The sequence below is a fragment of the Urocampus carinirostris genome, chromosome 4, assembly GCF_059441175.1.
Source record: "Urocampus carinirostris isolate Australia breed hairy pipefish chromosome 4, RoL_Ucar_1.0, whole genome shotgun sequence".
In the NCBI taxonomy this organism is placed as follows: Eukaryota; Metazoa; Chordata; class Actinopteri; order Syngnathiformes; family Syngnathidae; genus Urocampus; species Urocampus carinirostris.
The window spans coordinates 19778454-19798817 of record NC_142352.1 but is presented as its reverse complement, the minus strand read 5'-3'; the positions used below and the strand labels follow the sequence as shown (position 1 = coordinate 19798817).

The following is a 20364-nucleotide window of genomic DNA, read 5'->3' as shown; positions in this document are numbered from 1 at the left end:
CGTTACTTGGAAGAGCTATTTTGCTGAATTTGTACAAATAACTTATCGTTGAGAGTAAATGGACTGCTATGGATTGAGTGAATCGAATAACTCGAGTGTTATAGTCTAACTCGGAACTCGTTTCGGATGAGAGTGCTTTCGTCGCCTGTTTTTCCTCCCATTTTTTCGTGTCTCTTCGCCAATAAAATTAATCAAGCTAAACGCGTGCGGTAGTCTGACCTATATCCTCTGTTTATTTTTTAGAAGGACTATCGATAATGACAATAACATTATGAAACAAAGAAGTCAAGTCAAGTTTATTTGTTTTTCCTTTTATCACAAGGAGTCTCAAAGCGCTGCACAGACCACAGATTATTGCAAACTACAGACTATTATTACAGACTATTATTACACATCCCCTGATCTAAAACCTACATGAGGGCACGGGAAAACTCAAAAACCTCAACATGAGGAAAAAAAGGAAACCTTGAGCAGGGAGCGCACATGACATAAACTCCCTTCCAGGATGACCAGGCTTCAACAAATATTGCAATAACAAACAATACACAGATATTGTCAACATGAAATATAGGTCATTCATAAGCTATATAATTTTAGTGTGTTTTAAGCCTAGATTGAAACAGTTCCACTGAGATTGCAGATCGAATCTCAGAGGGCAGAGCATTCCACAGCACCGGGCCCAAATGGAGAACACTCTCGAACTTCCGGATTTCTTCTTGGCTCTTGGGATCACTAGTAAACCAGCATTTTCAGAGCAAAGGCCCTTCGAACTTTTCAAACCACGACCGGGCGGCAATTATTATTTTATTTTTTTGTAAAGACCTACCTTTTCATGCAACGAGGAAGTAAATTATTGACAACTTTCAAATTACCTCGAGGACTAAGACGTACCCATCGATTCTTGAATTAACACGTGATGGTGTCATACAGCAGAATTTTTTAAATTTCCACCATTTTTATCTTTGGCTTATTTTTTGATGGAGATTTGCTGACATTAAAATGATCATAAAACAACAAAGCCCTTGAAAACCTTTATAACAAAAAGACTAGGAATCAAATATTATTTTTTTTGTAAAGTTGTTAGACGTTTTAGACAACAAAACTGCCAAAGATTGACAACATTAAACCGACCCAGGCGACCAAGAATTACCACTCGATTCCTGAATAAACATGTGATGGTTTGTTAAAATTTCCTTTATTTTTTAGTTTAGCTGATTTTTGACGGAAATTCGAGCAGGAAACTCTTTTGGACTTCAAAAGAGCAGGACCAGGAGGCTTTTATTGTTTTTTGTTTTTTTCAATTAATTCGTACAATTTAGACAAGGAAGATTTCAAAGATTGACTACTTACTAAAGGTCTGGAGGACTAAAAATTACAACTTGATTCCTGAATAAGCACGTGATGGTGTAGTCTGACAAATTGCTTCCATTTTTATTTTTAGCCACTTTGGCTTTTTTAGCTCTGTTTGGTAACATCATATTGTCAGGGACAGATTGTCAGTCTGAAAGAACATGCTGACAAGTGATTGTGATTTAGTGGGTTTTATTGCCTTCTTTAGAAGATAATGAGTCCCCAAAATGTGAGTGATAAGGGGCAGAAAACGGTGAAAACGATTGAAGAAGGAAATGACTGTGAAAAACGAGAATAGGGTACCAGTGTCTGCCATCTAACTGCAGCTCAATGGTACAGTAAATTTGTTTCCTTTGTTTATCTTAATTATGTACCCTTTTAAAAATTAAGGTTGTTTGGGTATATGTTTACTAACAATCTGTTTTTTTGGGAATGCGTAGACGGATAGAGACACATATTTCATATGGAAGAAAATGTTTCAGTACTCAAACGGTTATGTAGTTAAACATCGATCTGGAATGGATTGCTATATAATATATACTCTTGCCTTCTTATACTTTAGAGAGAAGGATGAGCATGATTGTTGAACGGTGCATGCAATTTGAACCATCGTACTTGCACTTGGACCTGATGTACGCCATTGTCTAGAACTTATTGCATCTTTCAAGATTTAGGTACAACTCGCCATTATGTTATCACCTATATATCATGTTGATGATAACTGTGTATTATCTGTTGATATACTTGTTGATACACACAACATTTTATGACGGTAATTCATTGCTGTGCGGTGGGCAGTGCGAACCGGCAAGGTTCTAAGTCTGATTTAATATTTTATCGTATCTTTTTTCTATCTGCAATCAAACGGAGTGACAACCAGCCAAAGTACTCCAGGATTTGCAGCGAGCATTTTTTTACAAGGTATGTTTGATGTATTTCCGGGCTACCTTTTGTTAAGTAGGTACAAATCACGTCAAAGATACTCAATATAGCTCCCAACAGTTAGTTAGCTAGTGCTTCTGTAACGGAGTGTGTCTGACATCTGCTGTGGATAAACACATTGGCCTATTCAAATTGACCATAAATGATAAACAATTTGATCAGTTTTCGGTTACAGGCGATTTAAGATTTGATGACACCCTGAATGAAACATGTTAGCGTACACACTTAACGTTAATGTCTTACCACTGCCATTTTTTACCAGTTATGAATATTTAAATGAGCTGTATTTATTGTGATTAACCAGGGATTCAAAACAGTAATCTCTCAAATATCACATGTATTGAAAAGTGTTTCGTGCTCAAACATAAAGCTTATCACGCCAAACTTAACCATCCAAATATGAACCAATAAAACATGAGACACATGTTCATTTCGCCAAAGTAAATATTTTCAACATGCTTAAAAAGTGATTTCTATACAAGGTGTCAAAGCCCCATGCTTTATTGTTATATTACATTCCCCCAAACATTAGATAAAAAGTAATTTTAGTAACATTTGTGCGAGGGGGGTCTATTTACACCATGAGAGCATTTTTTGGCACAACGCAGATAAGAACTGGTAAGCATCCAGACTTTATAAGCTTTTAGATCAGCACAAGTGTATGGGGAAATTCCATCTACAGTTTTGGTGTCACAGAACATGTGGACTGAAGTCAAGTGGACTGGATGATTTGTTTATATGTGTAAATATGTAAGGAGGATAACTGTATGGATCAGCAAATATCCTTGCTAATGCTATCCTTCACTTTCTCTAAGTAGCACTCTTCGTGCTTTCCGACAAGGTGAGCCACCTCATCAGACAGCTACACAATATTCGTTTACATAGTTATAGCCGATGGAGGTAAAAAGTATAGCTTTTTTGTTGTGGTTGTCTATTGTTTACCCACTCACCCACATGTTTGCTACTGTTTACTGCCGCCTGTCATTGTGTGGTCACATGGTTAGGTCATGTGTGTGCAAAGGGTCTATATAATGGGTTGGTAAAAATCAGCTTCGGTTTTTGTAAGGCTACAGCTGTAAAACTACATTAGGGGTGGCGACAGGGTTGGGTAGGGTTACTTCCACTGGATTACTTTCAATTACTTTTGGATTACTCCAATACCAAATATGCTAATAAAAGACAAAATAAACTAAATATGAATAAAATTATGACTCACAACACATGGTAAGCTTTCTCTCCTGGCTTTGATCTCTTTGATCTCTGGCAAAACTAACATTAAATGCGACAGAAACAAAATGAAAATAAATCCAAACAGCTTGCCAACATCATTTTTGCCATTACTGTTACTCCCCAAGCCTGCACAAAATTTAGTAATTTTATCCATATTTTGTTTCTTTTGTCTTTTATTAGCATATTTGGTATTGGAGTAATCCAAAAGTAATTGATAGTAATCCAGTTAAAGTAACCATACGCAACCCTGGGTGGCGAACACGTGGCTCTGGAGCCGCGTGCGGCTCTTGGCCTCATCATATTTTCTATATACTGTGGCTCTTTGCCTTGTTTCATGTTTGTTTTTGTGTGTATTGAGGGTGGACACTTTCCTTGAAATCAACACAAGAACAAAACTTGTTGAATTAAAAGAAGAGGAGTGTGTTATTGGAAATAATATGATTTTAATTGTGTGTGTTTGTACGTGTGTCTGTCTGTCATGGCAGGTCAGTGCGTGGTGTGGCTCTTTGACTCTCACAGTTAAAAATGTCGGCTCTTTGTGTCAAACTTGTTCCCCACCCCTGAAATACATAATGTTTTGGGAATGATGTTTCTATGTGCTTTAGGGGCTGAAAAGATAATTATTGATTCGGTGTTGACTATATAGTATAATTTACAAGAAAAGAAACATTATTGGCGGGCGAGTCCAAAGGCATTCTCCAACATAAGAGACGCATAGTGTCAGGTGGTGGCATATTTGGCATAATAGTGTCTTGCGGCCAAATATCAAGGGTGAAATATCAAAATTATAAGTAAGCTAACAAAGCAAGTGTCATTGACCATAAATGAACATTAAGTTAAGATAGAGTAACTGTACCATCTCCTAGCTTCAACAACAACAAAACTAATACTGGAATTCGACTGAATATGACTTGAATGCTGTCACACTCTTTGAAAGTCCAGCACGACAATACGCAGTGGCTCACACTTGCTGCCAGCGGCTTGATTTCTAAGTCCACGGCCTGTCTCCCTTGAGCCGCTTGCCTGCTTCCATAGAGGTGAAATCAAGTGGAACCACAATTACTGCAGCTTCCTATTGTTTACAGGGCACTGTCAGCACAAAGGACAGGCCCTTCAGCAAGGCCGATGATAAAATAGAGAAATAGCAAGAGATAATGTCCAATGGCATTTTATACCTCGGAGGAACAAACCATTCTTTTATTATTTATTTTTCCTGACATCAAGGGAAATCATTCTTTCACAGAGGGACAGAGAGACAGAGGTAATATTCTGAAGAATCCTATATATATATATATATATATATATATATATATATATATATGTAGGGCAGCACGGCAGCTGAGTGGTTAGCACGTCCATGGCACAGTTCTAAGGTCATGAGATCGAACCTTCCTGTGTGGAGTGTGCATGTTATCCCCGTGCTTGCATGGGTTTCCACCAGGCACTCCGGTTTCCTCCCGCATTCCAAAAACATGCATGTCAGGTTAATTGGCCGGTTCAAATTGTCCATAAGTGTGAATGAGCGAGTGAGTTGTCTGTCTAGGTGTGTATATATATATATATATATATATATATATATATATATATATATACATACACATTACACATATCTACATACATACATTATACATATACATTATATATACACATTATATATATTTTTCACAAAATGGATATTGCATTTTAACAAAAAGCCTGTATTTTGCATAAAATGCACTGATCCAACTGTCTACATTTCTTTCCCATGCCTATCCCATGTCATTGTTCTTCTCTATTTTTTCATGAAATGCCTTTAATTATTTTGTGAAGTGTTGTAGTACCAGGATATGGACGCAAGAAAATGTAATTTAACTGGGGAACAGTCATGATATTATTTCAAAAAAAGTATTCATTTTTTTATCATTTTGATCTTCAGTCTAAAAAAAGAGATAGTATTAGCAAGTTAATAGCAAGCAAAGCAATCCAGTAATTGTTTTATTGTTACAGCTTTTTTTCATAATGGAAGATTACTTATCTGTTAATGCATTTATTAAAAGGAATTGCATGTACTTCATTTATAGGTCAAGACAATAAAACGTTATATGTATACATGATATACAAGCTATTAGCATATTCAGGAGGATTTATCCTAATGAGCAGGTGTTCCAACTGCTTCGGCTCAGCAACTCAAGGCAGTTTACAAGCTGTAGAATAGATTGATTGTGCACAGACCCTTGTCTTCGCACGCTTGCCAAGTCCCGGCTAATTAATATACACTAAGAAAAAATATATATAGCGGCAGGAAAGAACATTGAGTAAACAACCTCGACTTACACAGCGCCCTGAAGTGACACAGTAACCTAGCTATAGGGACGTGCGCTATACAAATCTGTGGCCTGACATTTATGATGACGAATACAGTATTTATAGATAGAGGGATTTTATTTTTCAATCACTTCTCTCTTAAAAACCTTATGTGCTCAGGTAGCCTTTCACCGATGCATTAATTCCAATCAGTTCCCTTCTTTTTTCCCGACAGCTTTGATTTCAGATAACAAATTATTCATAATCGCTGTTGCAGAGGCGTGATATAATGTTACCCAGGCCAGTGCAATATCCTACAATTTTCGACGCTACCTCAGTATCACACAGCTCAGTTTTTAGAAGGTGTTACACGGGGTTGTTTTTGTGGAACCAAGAGACAAAGGAAATAGGATATGTATGACTGAGGGGGGACAGACTCCCAGAAAAAAACAATTTTTATAATGTATATATTCGGTTGTTCGTGGTCAACCCAAATCACCTCTAATCCACCTGAGTCCTCACAAACAAAAATAGAAAATTTCCCGTTTGAGGTGGCTCTTAGAGCCGGTTTGTTTGCGGACAAAAAAATTCAGGCTAGAGTGAAGGCCCAAATTCCAAGGCACGTCACTGGAATTAGATGATATTTAAGTGTTGAAATAATATCACACTAGTTATCTGCACAGTTGAAGCTTGCGAACATTAAACAGTTATTATTACATTTTTTTGTATTTGTCTCTGATTTCATATAGATTTGTGGCGTACATTTCTAGTCAGAAAAATTATTTTCATTGCATCAGGAATAGCCAACCAAATTTTAAAATAATGCGACATAAAGCCCAGAAAATTCAGCATTAATAAACCAGCACGGAATAGAAAAGTAAGAGTGGTCCGTGCTGTAAAAAACTATGTTCGAACAAAGAGACTTACCAGTGCAGGAGTACTCGTCCACTCGGGTGAAGCCAGGCAAACAGTCGCAGCGGTGGCTTCCGGGCAGGTTGACACACATCGTGTTGGATTGACAGTAATGCATTTGAGTTGCACACTCATCGATATCTGAGAATAAAACAAGACAAAAAAGTAATTTTTAAAGCTATTTTTCTACTTCACCAGTTTTATATTTAAACCATACTGTATTTTTTAGAGTATAAGTCAGAGTTTTTTTCATAGTTTGGCCGGGGATGCGACTTATACACCGGTGCAACTTATATGTAAGATTATTGATACATTATTTTATCATTGTATTTTATTTTTTTATTATGAGTGTAAAATTTCACATGCTATTTTCACAATAAACCAGAGGGCGCTCTAGGCATGTGTTGATAAATGTCCTTCCCCCAGAATAGCCACCCCAGCGTACGTCACTCCGCAAAAGTCACTGAAATGACGTTGAATCTCATTTTCAGGGAGAAATCGTCATGATTACTGATGAGATTCACCTGTGCCTGCTCACTTGGCGCCAGCCGCCGCAGTTTCTGATTGGATCCCTGTCTTATTTGAACCGAGTCCTGTAAATCCCCTGTTGTCAGTCCGTCTGCGAACCTCAGTGAATACTAGGCAAGCCTTTTTTGACCCTGACTCCCACCTGTCCCGTTCTGCTCCTGTCTGTCTCCGGCTTCGACCCATTTTTGTCCTCATATGCTCTACCGTCCCGGCTTACGACCTCTTTCTGTCTCTTTTCTCCCGTTCTGGCTTAAGACCCATTTCTGACCCTGACCACGCCTTGCTCTCCCAGTCCCAGCTACCGACCCGTTTTACCGTCCCGGACACCACCATCGCTCGCTACGGAAGATCCACTTCCGTGTTCGGATCACAATCCGAGTACGAAAGCGACTTGCTCCTCGCGCCCAGCAAACACGATCAATAAAACTTGTGAGAAACGTAATGCAACTGGGTCCTGTTTCCGTTCTGGTTCTGACAGAAATGTAATAGAATATTATCATATATCATTTGCACCTTGTGTAAAAATGGCTTTTGAACAAGTTGAAAATACTGATTTGGGGAAAATGACACCATCTTTTCTTACTAATCGGTACACGGGTGTTCAAAAAATAAGGTGGGATTTTGCCAAAGATAAGATTTTTAACTTAATTAAAATGGGTTTTAACCCTGCATAACTTGATTAAGAGATGGATCAACATGTGTGAATCTCGCGAAATAGTTTGCTCAAAAGATTAAGTTAAATAGTCCTGTCAAGTCAACAGTAGATACCGCAGTCAATGTTTTTGAGCTGTAAAATCTTAGACAATTTTTTTGTACGAATCCGAGTTTTATTTTATATCCACTTTAAGCATGGCAACGGGCTGGGAACCAGTTCAGGTTGTCCCTTATCTACAGCCCGAAGATTGCTGGGATGGGCTCCAGCACCCCCACGACACTAGTAAGGATACGTGAATGGATATTTATTTAAGTCCTCTTTTATTTATTAGTTTGGAAGTCCTAAATGTTTAATGCACAATTTGATAAAATATCCCGTCAAGTCTCCATTGGATGCCATGATCTATAGGTTTTTTTTAGCTGTAATTCTAACAAAGCATTATTTTCTGAGACTTGTTTAATAATAATAATAACAATTTCCTTTGTATTGTCATTCTTTGTAACAATGTACACAGAACGAAATGTCGATACACCTGACCCGTTGTAGCGAGCCGATGCAGCCGCAGCCAACAGAGGGCGCCGCCATTATACCAATTAGGTATGACTATAGTCTGTTTCTATGTCTACGTGTTATTAGTCTGAATTATTTCCAAAAAAGTGTCTTTTTTTTCATACAAAAACCCCTCTCCATTTCGTGATTCGGTTATTGCGGTTCTTTGGCGGATTTTCAAATAAATTGTACTGTCTTTATTGAAAATCATATGAACATATCATCAATTGTTTTATAAGACAGCACACAGCAAATGCCATCACCGAGGCAGGTTAGGGAGGGCTTTGTGTGTTGAACAGGTGTGACTGTGTGCACAACTGTGATAGGCTGGTGGATGCTATCATCCATAGAGCGGAGAGGGCGCACAAGTCAGTGGGTTTAGCCAAAATTGCTCCAACTAGCTTCTAAAAGCTCGTTACATCAAAGAGAAATTCATCAATTAATTTGGACAAATCGGAAAGTCAGAAAAGCGCAAATAAATGATAATCACCAGTGGGTGCTCGGTGGGTTGTTATCAGGTTTGGGAAGGGACTGAGAAGTCCGAAAATCTGCATGTCCGGCCTACTGCTATGGTTAGACATACAACAATCTAACCTTATCAAGGCCAGATCCATTACCCATGAAGTGGATTACCTGGAGCTACAACTCATAAGAAACTGCTACATTCTTAATGTTACCGACAAACACGACGTGAATCAAAGCATCTTGAAAATATAAAAGATAATGGAAAAAAAATAATCATTTGAGTTTTTTTGGGCTTCAAAAGGCGGACATTTCGACATTTTATTCTCATCTTCAGACTAAGAGTAAAATCAATGTCTCTCTAGGCTGGCAATATGAAAATCACTGTTTACCTTTATTTGGGGGGTAACATTTCCAAGTTAATTCATACGAGACTCTCCAGTCTTTTGATTGTCAAGCTTTTGCTTCGTATTGTGTCCTCGGAAGTGTCAGGATTCTTTTCTTTTTTGGGGCTAATCAGCGGGGTGTGCCCATTTCTTCCCGACTGCCTCTCTCGTTTCGCTCCTGCTTTATACATGCAGTGAAGTAGGTCAGGATGGGAGAACAGCTAAAAATAAGTCATGAAAGGACTTGTGTGCTGGGCAGGATTTTTTTGTGTGTGATTGTGGCATTTCAATACAACTGGAGTGTTAGAAATAATATCCCAAAATATAATAATAATAATAATTTGAAAACAGTTACTTTTTACAGACTTGCTAAAACCATATTTTCTACAAGTCACAACAGCCATAAAATGCATGATAAAGAATAGATTTTTTCTCTCTCTCTCTCTCTCTCTCTCTCTCTCTCTCTCTCTCTCTCTCTCTCTCTCTCTCTCTCTCTCTCTCTCTCTCTCTCTCTCTCTCTCTCTCTCTCTCTCTCTCTATATATATCACCTCATCTCATCTCATTAGCCGTACCGCTTATCCTCATTACGGTCGCGGGGGGGCTGGAGCCCATCCCAGCCATCTCCGGGCAGTGGGCAGGGGACACCCTGAACTGGTCGCCAGCCAATCGCAGGGCACACAGGGACAGACAACTCATTCGCTCATTCACACCTAGGGACAATTTGGACCGGCCAATCCACCTGAAATGCATGTTTTTGGAACGTGGGAGGAAACTGGAGTGCCCGGAGGGAACCCACGCAAGCACAGGGAGAACATACAAACTCCGCACAGGAAGTCTGGAGCTGGATTTGAACCCACGACAGGCTCCCATGACATGAACTGTGCCGCACAAGCGCTAACCACTGCCCCTCCGTGCTGCCCCATATATATATATATATATATATATATATATATATATATATATATATATATATATATATATATATATACATATATATATATATCATTAGTTGAACTGGAGTGAACTGAGGCGCATTTTACAGATTTGTCTGTAAAATTGAACCTTCTTAGTAATTCTTATCAACTAGAGTTTAAAATTGTAGTTTTTTTGCATGATATTAGGGTTTCAAAGCTCTTTTCAGGGTTTTCAACTCGGCGGCAGTGGTTAGCAACATGCGGCTCTAGAGCAGCATATGGCCCTTTAGCGCTGCCCAAATTGATCCCTAGTATTTTTCAGAAATAATTAAAAATGGAAAAAGATGGAGTAGGAACGCACACATATATTTGACATCGATCTGTCCTTTCAAACACACGTTAAGAATATGGCTAGAACAGCTTTTTTCCATCTTCGCAACATTGCTAAAATTCGCCCCATGCTGTCTCAGTCAGATGCGGGATTTATAATTCATGCGTTTGTTACCTCCCCTCTCGAATATGATAATGCACTACTCTCCGGCCTCCTGAAGTCCAAAATCAAGAGCCTTCAGCTACTATAAATGCTGCAGCAAGGCTTTTGACTGAGACAAGAAAGTTTGATCACATTACCCCGATTTTAGCTAACCTGCATTGGCTCCTTGTATGCTTAAGATGTGATTTTTAAGGTTCTGTTGGTATTATACAAAATCATGCATGGACTTGCTCTCTCATATCTTTCAGGTTTAATTTCGCCCTATGTTCCGGTCCGGAGCCTTTGTTCTGAAAACACTGGTCTACTAATGATCCCAAGAGCCAAGAAGAGATACGCAGATTGGAGAGCGTTCTCCATTCGGGCCCCAGTGCTGTGGAATGCTCTTCACCCTGAGATTCGATCTGCAACCTCAGTGGAAATGTTTAAATCTAAGCTTAAAACACACTTCTATTCTATATCATATGAATAACCTATATTTTATGTTGACAATGTCAGGGGATTGTGTCATAATAGTCTGTAGTTTGCAATAGTCTTTGATCCGTGCAGCCCTTTGAGACTCTTTGTGATTAAGGGCTATACAAATAAACATGGCTTGACATTATATATATATATATATATATATATATATATATATATATATATATATATATATATATATATATATATATATATATATGTATATACACATATATAGGGGGAACACGGCCGAGCAGTGGTTAGCACGTGTGCGGCACTGTTCTGAGGTCATGAGATCGAACCTTCCTGTGTGGAGTTTGCATGTTCTCTCTGTGCTTGCGTGGGTTTCCTCCCATATTCCAAAACCATGCATGTCACTAGCTATCCACTGCCCGAGGATAGCTGGGATGGGCTCCAGTACCCCCGCGACCCTACTGAGGATAAGCGATGCAGATAATGGATGGATGGATGGATATATATATATATATATATATATATATATATGTGTGTGTGTGTGTCTGTGTGTGTGTGTGTGTGTATTTTGCGTGATGGTTTTTCCTAGAGTAAAAACTATGTTGAATGACTAACTTACTGTATATGTATTAATCACATTTTCTTTTCAACATTTTTTGCAGCTCCTTACAATTTTTTTTTTTTTTTTAATTTCCATTAAGCCTATTTCAAAATTTGGGGTTGCCGGCCCTGGTCAAACTAGTTTTCGGCTAGGGTTTAAAATGAAAGTCTTGCGATAGAATTACGGTTTGAGATTGAATTTTTTCAGCTAGGGTTTCAAAATAGGGTTCCAGGGTTTTAAAACCTTTTTGGAGTTTTGACTCAGATTTCAAACTAGCCCTGGAGAACCCACTGGTCTTAGTTTTTCCAAAGATGAAATGGGTTTTGGGTTTTCCAGGCCTAGGGTTTCATCTTGATATTAGGTTTTTAAACATATTTTGCAGGTTTCCAGCTAGGGTTTCTAACTGGTGTTTTGGCTTTGTGTAAAAGGTTAGATAGGGTATGGTTCGCTGTAATCTTTAACCAAATCTTGCTACTGTAAATCACTTCAGTAGCTCGATTTATTTTATTATTTTTATAAACACGGTTGCGTCAATCAGCTGAAAAAAACAAAAACATAATTTTTCTTATGTTGTCTGAATATGAAGTCTTTGTGATTCCGCCGCACAGAGGATTTGCCCGGCAATTTGCATTCCCCTTCTTCTCTGACCTCTCGTTGTCACCCTCTTTATTTCTTTTTACACTGAAATTAATCTCACTCAACTATTATGCAGCGTGATAATTGAAGCTGGCAGAGTGTGACACAGAAAAACAAACACAAGCACGGATTTGATATTTGGTCTGTAACACCAGCTGTAATCCCTTTTTCATTTGAATTAACAGACTCATAATGAATTAATGAAATCTCGAGACCCGATAGTCAATAGAAACGCGGCTTTGGAATGAAACTGAAGAATGTAAGTATTACAAGCTATTACCAATTGACACAGCATCAGTTTTCAGTTCCGAGTGTTTAGCGCAAACTGCTATTATACCTCACTGTAATCTCTCTGTAAACTCAGTAGCCTTTGCAATAGAAACGTTGTAGCATGGCCAAATTCATCCCTGAATTTTGTTTTGGTTGTGTATTACCGAATGTATCTTGCAAGAGTTTGTTGAAAAGGTATTTGAAAAGCATTGCTAGCCACTTCCATTAGAAATAGCAACACTGTGATGAGCGCCGGCTTCTATTATCTTAACTGCATTCCTCAGTAGCATGATTCTGGAGCGGTGAAAATGGAGAAAGAATTTGATAGCCATAGACAGATCAAAGAAAATCAATAGCAATGCGAAGAAATGTACGAGAAGATTACAGTTCCACAATATAAGGCAGATGATTTTGAGCGTTGTGCTCGTTTCAATCATTTAATCATTACATGAGTAAACATTTTGCAGCACACAAAAAATACCAACCCAAACCAATACATTTAAACAGTGACTCAACAGGTGACTTCTCAACTCCAAATTTGATAACTGGAAATGAAGACCTTGTTCAGTTCTGCTATCAACACCCAATCATGAAGACCTTGTTCAGTTCTGCTATCAACACCCAAAGGGAGATGAGACACCAACATCTGTTTTAAGACGGGTTTCCAACCGATTAGAGAAGCGTGCTATTTTAAAGCAAGGACCAAAATAAAAGTTTAAAATGTCTACATCAACAAAAATCTCATCAAGATGAACGCTGAAATCAACAAAAAGGACGTCAAATATAGAAAAAAAACTAACTGATAGACAGCACCTGGATGGACATATTGTATATTTTTGGTTCAAACAAATGGAAGTCCCACAGATCAAAATACAACACAGCTGTTCAAGACGATTAAAGACCTGGACACATTCATAAACAACTGAACACATATCATGTTGGATTATCTCTTTTTTAAATATTTTATTTAGCTACTTTTATAATTGAGGGGACTTATCATATTAATCATCCAAAATCTAATCACAGACTTATATGGTTTGCACATTTGCTCTTGGGACCTGCAGCTGCTTTGAAATGGCTCCAAGTGACTTGACTGAGTTGTTGAAGTCAATGATTTGCTTTTTCAGATCCATGCTGAGCTCCTATGACTTTCCCATTGTAGCGTTTGTGGGCGTTTGCATCCAATGAGCCCTATTTATATGGCCTTAAAGAAGTCACCAACTGTAGTCGCTCATAATCACTCACAAGAAGTTAGGAGGCCATGCTATGAAGCTCATTTCACTGAAACAACTTTCTAGGTAACCAACAATGCTCATTCCTGTTGCTGTATGCTTAATTTTGACCTAGCAGATTTGATCGCTTTTCCTGTTAACCCAGAATAAAGTCATAAAAGAACCAAACCTCATGAATGTTTTGTTGTGACAAAGAACTATCTGTTCCATTCACTCTATCAGACAAAATTCAGAGTTGTAGAAAAAACTGGAAACTCAAGAGAGCCATGACGTTATGTTCTTGTGTGTGAGCCTTTGTTATGATTTCGTGCTGTTGAAATCTTATTGATATAAACATATAATCAGCGAATGAGTATGATGGTGAAATGTAATTGATGTAACGGTATAATTAAGTGACACAAATTTTTTCAACATTTAATATCCAAGCTGATTTTTAATCAAATATTTATGCCTTGATATATGAAATCAATATTTTTAAAACAGCATTTGGAATTTCCTTGGGTTGTTTCTGTGTGATATTAATATTGGCACTGTACAGTATTTGTAGAGTATTTGATTTTGAAAATGTGATATTTTCTGAATGGACTAACAAATGATTGTAATAAAGATGAAATATATGTTTATTTGTGTATATGATTGAGATAAGAAGTGTCCAAAGTTATTTCGGGGACAAGTATCTTTTGGCTTCAACATGTCATCCTTTTTTTTTCTTTTAAAGTTATTTGGACATGTTGTGATTTTTGTTGCAACATGATTGAAAAAATGAAAAAAGTAAAATAGAAAATATTATATGCAAAATACAAAAAATACTATTTTTAACATAATTAGTCTTTTTCGTGAAATTTTTCCTTATTTCCCCTTTTCTCCCACTAGCAAAAAATAGAGACTTCAATGCTTTGGTTTGGGACTTTTTTGCTCATCATATTGATGAGCGTAAAAGGGTTTTTTTTCCTCTACATTTTAAAGTATGGCACACGTTAAGACTGCAGTTTCTAAATTTTTGGCAAGCTCATGATGAACGAATTTTCGAAATCGGTTTTCTTTTTGTTTTTAATTTTTATTCATGGTTTACTGTAGAGCTGAGTTTTTAATCTTAATATTTTTTCACAATGAGGCTGCATTCGATTAAATGGGAAAGTAAGACTGGTCCCATAACAGGAAGTAAATAACTACTTTTTAGGTATTACCTTTTCATTTCTTTCATTCAAGAACAACAGCTAATCAGAATCAGTCATTTTTGTTGTTTACACTTGCCTCAGGCGCTTTGAGGTCAAAACTGGGACAATCTATAGAATGAATCTGATTTCCCACCTTCCTTGATGCAGCGTTAATAGATTTTACGTAACTGTAACGTACATGTCCTTGCTTTACCGTATTTAAAATTTTACCTTCACAATTTTCAGCATCAATTTGTTTACGGAGGAGTTAAAAGCTTCCTGGTGACAAGAGAAAAGTTGTCATATATTTTATTTTATTTTTTCCATTGTTTGCTTCTATTGCGTTATGACTGGTGGTTTGATGTTACTCCCAAGTCTATGCCACTTAGCAATTCCTCCTGCTGCTTTGAACATTCGTGTTTGTGAGTGACTTTGTTCACTTATACCTGCATGTTTTATTTATTTTATTGTTTTTCTCTCAGTCAACTTTGTGCTCCACAGCTTGATTTTTTTGTTGCAAGAAATTCGCTCGCACACCTTTTTAATGTTGTTTTATTCCGGCTTCTTTTCACCCGTTTGTTATTCCGCAGTTGTCATGTGCTTTGTATGATGAAATTGATTTTCATTCACTCAATGTGCTTCTTTTTGGGAATACTACACACATTTTGTAGTGTAGCAATGTAGTGTACCACCATGGTATCACCACAAACATCACCATCAATCACCAAGAGCTTGAACATGTCACCAAATTTAAATAAATTGAAGCTGTCATTTCAGAGGAGGTGTTAGAACCAGAAATCATATCAAGGATAGCTCATGACAAATCCGCATTTGCCAGATTAAAACCATCTGAAGGGACAAGAACATAGCAAGGAAATCAAAGATAGTGCTTGTTACTTCCATATCCATCTACGCTTGTAAAACATGGACTCTCGCAGCAAAACTGGAAAAAACAATTCAGGCCATGAAGTTGGGACACTACGGGAAGCTACATAGCCTATGTGACCAACGAAACAGTGCACAACACCATGAGGGCGCACATTGTACCCTACGAAGAACTGGTGTGAACTGTGAGCAGAAATAAACTTCAGCGGTATGGTCGTGTCACAAGATCATCAGGACTGGCCAGGATAGTTTGCCAGGGCACAGTCCAAGGGGGAGGAGTAAGGACATTGAGTGCTGACTCAAAGCAAGGTGGACCCTCAAGTGATCGGATGAAAAAAATGTTTAACACAGAGATACAGGGTAAAATAGGCTCCTCTCCAACGCATAGACTCCACTGGAACCACTGAGGTGAAAATGAGCATAGACCGTTGTGCTATTATTTAACTGCCAGAAATCAGACTGATCAGACTAAAAGGGCGAATATGATTTTTTCTTCTGAGGAGGGGTTGATAACAAATTATTGAGAACCACTGGGATAAAGTTATAGTGTGTAATATTCAACCACTAGAAGGCACTTTTGTTTAATGCGAACGGAAGCCCATGTCACAGCAAGCAACAACATATATATAAGCAGACAAACATGGCAATGATTCAAGTAGGGATTCCACTATGTAAACTGGTATATGGTCTGCATTTATATGGCAGCTTCCAAGTCACTAAATACCACCCAACAGGCTTTACAATGTGCTTGGCACTTACCCAAATTTCCCGACCTATGATTTTTCATCAAATTGAACCTTGGTATGATAATTCATATATTTTTGCTTAGTATTCAAATGAAGGTTTTGTTTTACTGATAGAACGCTTTTTGTACGACTAGGAGGCACTAAATATAACACACTGTCCCTTTAAGGGAACCATGAACATAAACTTTTTGTGCTCTTTCACAACCCTGACTGTACAAATTTAAATTTACAATAAAGAATGTCATATTTTAACAGCAGATTATGATTAGGAGTTTTTTGATGTACCAAGATATCAATTAAAACCTAATTGGGTTTGTAATATTTCAAGAGTAATAGAATTTTACATTTAACTTTCTTGAGACTGATTTATTCCATTGTATGTAGTTTTTATAAGTTGTGTCATCTTCTCACATTCAAACAGGGCATTGGAAAAAAAAATCCACACTCTTGCTCATTTTTAGGATTATTTTTAATCCTAAAAGTGGACATTTTCTAAAAAGCTAGATGAAATATTGTCCTCATTGTTAACATTTCATTTGACTATAATGAAAAATAAATACTGTGATTAAAAACTATAAATTGAAGTCGGTTCAATTGGTAGTATTTTTAGCTGAATTTTATAGTCTTTATTTTGATTCTCCCAGTGGTAGGAAAATATGATTTATATTATATTTTGAAAAGAGCAAAATTATCTATTCTGGTGGATATGTTTTGCTCATTTAAATCATATTTTAATCTAACAATTTCTGACAATATATCTTGAAATAACATTCAAGAAAAATATGATGCAGGAAAATTATTTTATGTTTAACAAATACTACTTAAAATACATCTTGGAATAGGAAAAAAACGTTAAAATGAGTAATAATATCTACACAAGCAAAAATATTCTGCTCATTTGAATATCTTTCTATAGTATGCACTTTATAATTGAATTAGAAAATACATTTTTTAGAACAAAAAACACATTTAAAAGGAGTTCAATTCAATTATTCGGCACAGGAAAATACAATTTGCTCTATTACACATGTTTCTATGTTGTTTATGTTTTGTTACATTTTTGAATAAAACTTTAAAGAAAATAAAACAATATTTAAAATGAAAAACAATCTATAATGGAAAATTATCTTGTTTGTCATAATAAATATTTGCGATTTACTTTTCTTGAAATACATTTTGGAAATAAAAAAGTAATATATAGTGCAGTGCAAATAATTATCTAATTTGGCACAAGCATAGATACATTTATATGTATAAACCACCCAAATGTCATTTTTTTTGGCATACTAACAAAGAAACACAAGAAACAAACACAAACACAAACAAATCTGATGTGGTAGTTGAAGTAAATGATATATGTCAATTTCAAAGTCTCCTTTTTAAGGGTGCAGGATAATTGGGCACAAGTGTGCAGTGACTGGATAAATATGTGCCCAGTTCAAACCACTGTTGGGGCCCTCTTATCATAGATGGTTTGCCAGACCCGAACATTACCTCCCCCCTAAAGGGACAGATATCAAACAAAACTGGAAAACGCATGAAACAAGAATTCTAAAATGACAACGACCCAACAAATTTATACTCAGCAAATAATCTTCCAAATGGGGTAAGAATTGAATTGGCTTTGCCGCCACTTTCATAAACTCCAATATGCAAAATCATTTTTTTCTTTTGTTTTTAGATATTCCAACTTCGCCACACTCTGTCATCCCTTTAAACGGCTTAGCATTTTACCTGCAGAGTGAATGTTACGTTCCGCCCCGTACAAAGGGATCAAAGTAAACATTTCTTCTTACGTTTCCCTTGCTCTCCACTTGAAAAGCTGTGCAGCATTACACATTGATCTGCTCTGGGGCCGGATTGTTTTTTATGGGGGAGTCTCGGCGGAGCCACATCTAAAGACATCAAAAGTCGCAAGTGCATGACAAGGTGCTGTTATCTCTGCACACGTTGGCTAAGAAAATAGGACGGGCATGCCGTGCCAAATTGCCACCCTCCGTGGGATAGACGCTTGGGCGTGTTCCTACAGATTTATACTTAGTAATTGTCCAAAAGTGTCAACCAAACCAGACTTTTATCTTGGTTTGAGCCAGCGCCGTGACCAGCCTTCAGTCTCTGGGGTGGCATATCAAATGCATGGGGAAACATAACTAACGCAGATTCTGTGTTGTTGACTTTAAATCTGTTGAAGATTCAAAAGGTCAACATTGTTATCTTTTTTATTTTTATTCTTTATTTTTTAAATCTGTTAAAATTTCAATTCATGTTTCCAGTGTTTTAAGCAATCTTCTTTACAATTAGTTTTTTGGAAAACCATGCTTTTTTTTCTTGTATTTTCTAGTTTACAGGTTGTTGCACTGAAAATATTTTTTGATTGACATGTTGTGTCATGCAAGGATTTCGGTTGCTTGACTTTAAAGTTGCTTAGTATAAAAAGGTACAAAGTTTAAATCAGTTGACTGGAGATGGAAAAAAGTAACTACTATTATATTTCAGTGGAATGATAGATTTATATTATATTTGTGCGTTATATTACATTATTGATTGTATACTGATCGAAAAAAATGGGTATTGTTTTGTTTTTTCTTTTTTTTTCTTGCTTTCTTTCTGCTTTTTTGCCTTCTTTTTTCATTTTCTGTGTATTTTCTTTTGTTTATTGTGTTCCTAGCTATTTCCTTCCTTTTTTTTGCTTTTCTATTATTTTGTTCTGCACTTTCCTTTTTTCTTTACTTTTCTTTGTTTTGTTTCTTTTTTTAATAACATTTTTCCTTTTCTCTTTGATTCTTTTTTTTCTGAGCTTTCCCCTGATTTTTCCTGCTTTATGAAATCATCTCTTTTTGACTTTCAATTTATTTTCGTCCTTTGTTTTTTTCATTGTCATCTTCTTTTCTTGTTTTGCTTTTTTTGGTGCATAATGTTACTTAATAATTGGTCATATTTTGATTAAAGCCAGAAAAACAATCCGATAAACTGCTTGGGAGTTTAAAGAGTCGGATCTTTTTAGTAACTTGAGCCGAAAAAGCTGCTTCTCTAAAAAGAGACGGACTTCCCAGGGGGAGGGGCTGCTCCCTTTCTTGGGGATTGAGTTCACAGTACACAATATTAGATGAACGGAATAGCATATTAAGTGCCCAGACTGCAATCAGTACTACATCCAGTTTTATTTTGGTGGGTTGAGTGTGTCCGTGGGTGGGCGTGAAAAAAAGCTGTTCAATGTTTAAAACACGTGTTCTATTAGCATACTGTAGACTGCTGAAAAAAAAGTTGGTGGAAACCAAACAGCCCACAGCCCATAGTTTGGCTACCACTAAATTGGTAAGACCATTTAGGACTCAAAGGCACGGTTTCTGTACTTGGTATTGGTGAATACACAAGTCTGAAGCAGTTTTATTAATTGTAGCATTTTTCTATATTTACATAATTAAGAGTTTGGTTATTTTTTTCATTCAATAACACAGATTTTCAGTTGGGTTTTATTGATTTCAGTTTTATTTCACTGCATTGTGAAAATGTGATATGCTATTAGCTGATCTACCACAATGCCTTTATGTCTCTATATAGTTTAGAATTGTGTGTCCTCTTTAAAGACTGTGCGAGTTTGCAACATCATACTGTTTCTTTTTGTACTGTATTTATTTGGTAAGTGTTCCAAAGCTTGTTGTGATGCTACAGGAAGAAGCAAAACATGATAATCATGGCAAAA

General features: G+C 36.8%; 1 protein-coding gene across 1 annotated transcript in view; it reads right to left on the bottom strand.

Annotated features, from left to right (window-relative positions):
* Positions 1-20364, bottom strand: part of LOC148367059 (protein kinase C-binding protein NELL1-like) — a 282893-nt gene that overhangs the window by 88312 nt on the left and 174217 nt on the right. The window contains exon 13 of the mRNA XM_088333852.1: positions 6733-6858. Coding sequence (XP_088189978.1) covers positions 6733-6858 — 126 coding nt within the window. The remainder of the gene's footprint in view (positions 1-6732; positions 6859-20364) is intronic.